General features: G+C 38.8%; 2 protein-coding genes and 1 pseudogene across 2 annotated transcripts in view; all 3 read right to left on the bottom strand.

Moving 5' to 3' along the window:
- The window catches only part of LOC123520525 (stomatin-like protein 1), a 144,795-nt gene that overhangs the window by 128,787 nt on the left and 9,486 nt on the right, over positions 1 to 6,522 (bottom strand). The gene's annotated exons all lie outside the window — the stretch shown is intronic.
- On the bottom strand, positions 2,806 to 5,710 carry LOC123520774. The gene is made up of 3 exons (XM_045283363.1): positions 5,665 to 5,710; positions 3,896 to 4,388; positions 2,806 to 2,996 (listed from the first exon to the last, which is right to left on the bottom strand). Exons 1-3 carry the CDS (start codon positions 5,695 to 5,697, stop codon positions 2,806 to 2,808), a joined length of 717 nt encoding a protein of 238 aa, XP_045139298.1. The 5' UTR covers positions 5,698 to 5,710.
- The window catches only part of LOC123520773, a 5,015-nt pseudogene continuing 4,890 nt past the window's right edge, over positions 6,398 to 6,522 (bottom strand).

The following is a 6,522-nucleotide window of genomic DNA, read 5'->3' as shown; positions in this document are numbered from 1 at the left end:
ACATACAGACACATTTTAAAAGATTCAAATTAAGGGAAACGAAAAAAAAAGATATAATTCACACATATTTCTTACATCATGCTTAGCTCATTTTCCTCTGGGCCGGGAGCAGAAAGACCGTATATAAAGCATGTAGAATTTAAATACACTACATTTACATACTAATACACTAGAATTCATATTATTATAAAGAAATTAGGTACATTATGGGCAGGAGAGATGTTAGTGAAAATACTCAGTGATATTATTGAATGGATACAAGTATATATATAGCACATGGCTGTGTTTTGGGTGTGTTTTGGGTGTTTTGAGTGTGTTGGTGTGTTTATGAGTGCTTTTGGTGTGTTTTAAGTGTGTTTCGGTCTGTTTTGAGTGTGTTTAGGGTGTTTGGGTGTGTTTGAGTGTGTTTTGAGGGTGTTTTGGGTGTGTTTGGGTGTTTTGGGTGTGTTTTGGGTGTGTTTTGGTGTAGTGTTTGGTGTATTGGGTATATTTGGGAGTGTTTGGGTGCGTTTGGGTGTATTGGGTACGTTTGGGTGTGTTTGGATGCATTTTGGTTTGTTTGGATGCATTTGGTGAATTTGGATGCGTTTTGGTGTGTTTTGGTGTGTGTGGATGCGTTTTGGTGTGTTTAGTGAGTTTGGATGCGTTTTGTTGTGTTTTGGTGTGTTTGAGTTGAGTTTTGGACGTGTTGTGGGTGTGCTTGGGTGTGTTTTGATGCGTTTTGGTGTGTTTTGGGTGTTCTGGATGTGCTTGGGTGCGTTTTGGTGTTTTTTAATTGTATTTAGGTGTATTTTGCGTGTGTTTGGGTGATGTAGAAAATGGTGAATCAATGGCTCATATTCGATAACTTACCAAATCAAAGCCGGGACAAGACACACACTAGAGGTTACACAAATTAATTAAATATTGACACATTAAATGAAAAAAAAAATAGAGAAATAGGACACGTAAGGCAGGGAGGGATCGAGAAGTTAGCAGCAAGACCACACTCCAGACCTATAAGACGTGAAATAGAAGCATTGTAGGGGAAGCCATATGTGCCAGCCATACATTATCTGTAGTCCTGTATACAGCAACACCCAGCTGTCTCAAACTCGACAATCAAAGGAGGTACACGAAGGATTTATCTATTTCTACTTTTATTTGTTTATTCTATTTTATTTTTTCGTTTGTTTTAGTTTTTATTTATTTTTTTGTTTGTTTATTCATTTTTTTTCTTTGTTTTATTTTTATTTATTTATTTATTCATTTGTATTTATTTTTTTCTGGTCTATAGCGCTGTTAATGGCGCAGGCAATTCTCTTTATAGTGGTGGGCATATTAGGACCCATGTCACCACCCAAGCGCATCTTTATTATGACCACCTAGAACCTGGGAATCATGGTGGCGTGTAGCTAACTTAATTTAAACCACTCCACAAATGGTAAAGTTTCAAGGCTGTACTTGGTGGGATTCGAACCTAACGCATGGACGTCTGCCCGATCCTACGCTCACCACCACGTTATCCACTATGCCCTCCCTCCATGATTGACTCACTGATATTTATTGTTGGATTAATAATGAAATACAATAAAGGAGGAGGATTGACCTTGCTACCCACCCCCTGGCAAAGACTTAAGGACAAGTGTGAAAGTGGTGATGTCGAGGCCTTGGAACACATCTCACTGCATTGCTCTCTTTATAATAGTGAAAGAACATAGAACTTAACCGACCATACACTTAAACCGTGATGATATAATGGGATTACATCTTTATATAACAATGAAAATATAGAAAACTAAAATTATATAAAATGTGGTGAAAAAAGAGAAGAAAAAGAAGAGAACTAGAAAGAGAGAATGTATGAAAAGCAAAGAATAAGGAGGCGCCGTTGCAAAGACAAAACCTTCAACCATGGCGTCACTAGAATCATTAAACTCTTCTTACATATTCAGAGTTCATAATATTAAGAGGATCCCGTACATAACACAACTACACCGTACACAGTTTTAACCCCTTCAGTACCATGACGCGTTTCCATATTCATTCTGGTGACTATTTGGTGATTTTATACAGCTTCAAACTCATGTGGGGATTAAAATAGTGAAGACTGTGGCCATTAATCTTCTGACCTCCATAGATCCTTCCTAATGTCAATAAAAATGGTCTAATCGTACACAAATCTCAAGGTAAAAATGAGTCCCAGTACTGAAGGGGTTAAAATAGTGAAGACTGTGACCATTAATCTTGTGACAACCATAGACCCTTCCTAATGTCAATCTTCCTAATGTCAATAAAATGGTCTAATGGTACACAAATCTCAAGGTAAAAATGAGTCCCAGTACTGAAGGAGTTAGTTAAATACAGTAAATACACCATACACCCCTATGAAGACTACAAATATTACGCTACACTCTAACGTGAGATAAGAGACAGTCATGATTCACACAGCGGGGAAGGCAGCGGTATACAGTAAAGCTCGTATTCTGGAACACTTCTGCGCTTCGCCTCCACTATTTCAAGAGGCTTTATTTAAATTTACACAAGTTTTTAAGATACTTTTATGATTCTAAAGGCAGAGTGACAAGAAACACTCGTGAAAACCCCGCTAATAATCTATGTGGCCTTGAAAAACTGGTGATGAGAGAATAAAGGGTTCTTAAGAGTGTTTTTTTTACGGTACTAGAGGCAGAGTGACAAGATTTCTACATTATTAACAGGGGAAACACTCTTGCAAACCCCGCTAGTCATCTCTGCAGCCTTGGAAAACAGAGGTGAGAGACTTAAGAGAGCAAAGCATTTCTAAATACAAACTGGAGCGCGGTATTAGTTGAAGTGTACCCCTCTAGACCACAGCCGCCCACACAGCACCTGCCTGAGCCGCGCCGCCACCAGCTGCCTGAAGGAGGCGCCGCAGAGGATGTACAGGAGAAAATTAACGGAGGTATGTGTGTAGTGGAGGCACTCAAACACCTCCTGCAGCGGGATGAGGGTCTGTGTCTCCTGCAGGGCGGCCTCTGTCGGTGCCTCGGCCTGGTAACACAGCAGCACGTACAGTGTCTGCCACCAAGTTGTGTTAGGAGTGAAGGAAGGCAATGGTAGTAGTAACCCATTATTGCAAGGTCTTAAGTAGTTGGGTTGTAGAGAGAGTGAGAGAGAGAGAGAGAGAGAGAGAGAGAGAGAGAAAAATAAAACGAGAAAAATTATAAAGAAAAAATGAAAAAGAAGAAAACGAATCTGACACACGCAGAGAGAGAGAGAGAGAGAGAGAGAGAGAATTATACTATACCTTGGTAAATTCATAATAATAAACATAGTAGAGATAAGAAGGAGCATTTTGGTGGTGCTGTGGTGGGCCGCGCTGCGCTGTGGTGGTACGCCACTGTGGCAGACAAGATGGTGGTGGTCAGCTCCCCGCGCCTTGCCACCGGAGAACCGTTTTTTCACCAAGCACTGCACGGTGGTGGTGGTGGTGGTGGTGGTCTTGATGTGGTTTCTATGGTCTATGATTATTATTGGTTTCAGCTTTACACTTCCCTCGGTCTGGTTTCTATTTCTCGTTCTGTTATCGTGTTCTCTTGACATGGGTTGGTTTCTATCTTCACTGTTTTCCTTATTCTTAATATTTTCTTCTCTATTTCTTCTACCAGTGGGAAATCGGTGGTTCTCTCTGGTTTCTGATGATATAGTGTTCTTTATTTCTCGTCTCGACGATTAAGAACCGCCGCTGTTTGGTTTCTTGGTTTCTGAAAACGCTTTCCTTCCTATTTCGAGTCTCGGGAACAAAGAACTCATTTTGGTTTCTAATATCGTTTTCACCTGTTTTCCCGATACAGAACTGGCTGGTGTCTTTGTTTTCTGTCTTGGGAATGAGAAACTGACAGCCTTGGTTTCTCATATCATCGTTACAACTTACTTTTTCGTGTATTATCCTTAAAAAACTTGTCAACATCTTTATTCTCCGTTTTGGTTATCAGAAATGCATGTTTTCGCCTTGTACCATCACCATTTCCTTCATTATCTACCTTATTCTCTCTTTGGTTACCCTCTTTATAGAAAACACTGCCTTTATCACCCTGGTCTCTATCCCCATAATGTTTTCCTGTGGTTTTGAGAGGACATGCAGCCTCTGAGAAAAAACGGGAGTCATCACAAGGAATGGCGGGAGAGGAGAGCGAAGAATCTATTTTTATATTTCCTTTTTTCTCGTCTATAGCGTTTAAGGAGAGGGTGGAATGAGAGCGAGGGGATGGAGGGGTGGAGTGGGAAGTGGAGTGAGTGATGGAGTGGGTGGTGGAGTGCGTGATGTCTGAAGGAGAGGAGGAAGAAGTGGATGTGTGCTTCCTTCTGGCTTGGTTTGACAGTCGTGTGTGGCGAGGGTAAGACGAGATTCCGTGGCCATTGTTACGCTGTCAGGGAGATTAGGAAAATAAGTGAGAAATTGTTGGAAATAGTGAGCGATAGTAGATATGTCAACGTTACAACACAATACAAAGGGAAATAATGAGATAATATAAGAGAAAGTGGGAAATAATGAGATAAATGAGAAATAAATTGTCATATAAAGATTTCTTGTCACGGCAGAGATGGAAATGATAAGAAATTAATAGTGAGAAATAGTTACGCTGTCAGAGAGAGAAAGAGGAGAAAAGTGAGAGAAATTGCAGGAAATAGTGAGAGATAACAAGTATTAGCCAACGATACAACACAATATAAAAGGAAATAGAGATAATATAAGAGAAACTGGGAAATAATGGGAGATAACGAGAAATAAACTGATAAAAGCAAAAAAAAAAACTATTTCTTGCCACGACAAAAATTAAAATGATGAGAGATTATTAGTGAGAAATAGTTACGTTATCAGAGAGAGACAGAGGAGAAAAGTGAGAGAAATTGCAGGAAATGTGAGAAATAACAGGTACAAATCAACGTTACAACACAATATAAAGAGAGATAGAGATAATGAGAGAAACTGGGAAATAATGAGATAATGAGAAATAAACTAATAAAAGGCAAAATAAACACTATTTCTTATTACGGCAGAGATGGAAATGATGATATTCTATTAAGCGATAGTGAGAAATTGTTAGCATGTCAATTAGAGGAAGATTGTGATGGGGAAAGAGTGAGAAATTGTAAGAAATAGTGAGAAATAACAGAAATAAGGCAGATACAACACTTCCAAGCCTGTCAGATAGAGATGCAAAGGGAAATAGTGAAATAATGTAAAAGAAATAAAAAAAATAGAGATAAACGACAAATAGATGATAAGTCAAAATAAACACGATTTCTTGCCACTGAGATTGAGGTAGAGATCAAAATGACGAGAAATTATTAGAGATAGGGAGCAATAAATGATAGAAATAGCTTATAAGTCCCCAAATAACATGCCTACTCAGAGATACCAAGAAATTACGAGAGATAATGAAGAAATAAATGAAAAAAAGCAAGAAAATAAAAGAAATGAATAAAAATAATGAGAGAAATAAAGAAAATAAGTTAATAAATAATAATATCTAGCCTACCACCACCACCACCACCACCAAGAAATTACGAGAGATAAAGAAATAAATGAAAACAGCAAGAAAAATAACAAAAATTAATAAAAAAACTGAGAAATAAAGAAAATAGATAAAAAAAATAATAATATCTAGCCTACCACCACCAACACCACCACCACCTTACCATAGACAGTTGCCATATAATGATCCCGTTCATGATGGCAATAAGAAGGAATAGCACCACCACCACCACCACCGTCCACCACCATGAAAGCTGTCATCACTTCCTGATACTGTACGCCGCAATGATTAAACTGTGGAGAGAGAGAGAGAGAGAGAGAGAGAGAGAGAGAGAGATTGACACGCACACAAATGAGGAATAAATAAATAAATAAATAAATAAATAAATAAGGAAATACGTAACTGAAATGGAATAAATACATAAAATAAATAATTCTCTCTCTCTCTCTCTCTCTCTCTCTATCCATCTTGCTGATAGTGACAAGCAGGTACAGGTTACACAGCGAGGTGAACAGTACCACCCCCAGAATGGTACACTTGGCCCTACGTACGGTACACAACGCCCGCTTCTTCAAGGGATACCGTACCGCGATGCACCGTTCCGTGGTATAAGCGACGGTTAGCCTGAACATAGATAGATAGATAGATAGATTAAAAAAAATATTGATAGAAAAATAGATAAAACAAAGAAAATTCATCTCTCTCTCTCTCTCTCTCTTAGACAAACCATAGAAAAATAAATACAATAATTTTTCATAATATCCTCTCTCTCTCTCTCTCTCTCTCTCTTTCTCTCTTGACACAAACCATAGAAAATAAATACAATAATTTTTCATAATCTCTCTCTCTCTCTCTCTCTCTCTTCACCAATCCAAGTAGAATAAGTAGAAAAATAGTTAATAATTTTGCACCGCCGCTGTGTCCAGGAGGGCGAGGCGGACAGCAGGGAAGGAGTCATTGTGGAAGGCCCATCTTAACAGCAGCAGCAACACAAACAGGATATCAGAGGCCGCCATTGCCG

The sequence above is a fragment of the Portunus trituberculatus genome, chromosome 47 (assembly GCF_017591435.1).
Source record: "Portunus trituberculatus isolate SZX2019 chromosome 47, ASM1759143v1, whole genome shotgun sequence".
Classification (NCBI taxonomy): Eukaryota; Metazoa; Arthropoda; class Malacostraca; order Decapoda; family Portunidae; genus Portunus; species Portunus trituberculatus.
This window is presented reverse-complemented; position numbering and strand designations above follow the sequence as displayed.

What these genes read in the sequence shown, in the direction of transcription:
- LOC123520774 (XM_045283363.1), bottom strand. Translation starts at nt 5,697, where the DNA reads ATGAACGGGATCATTATATGGCAACTGTCTATG. An exon ending in TTATATGGCAACTGTCTATG is followed by an intron (nt 4,389 to 5,664) that starts GTAAGGTGGTGG and finishes TCTCCCTGACAG; the next exon opens with CGTAACAATGGCCACGGAAT. An exon ending in TAAGGATAATACACGAAAAA is followed by an intron (nt 2,997 to 3,895) that starts GTAAGTTGTAAC and finishes AGGCACCGACAG; the next exon opens with AGGCCGCCCTGCAGGAGACA.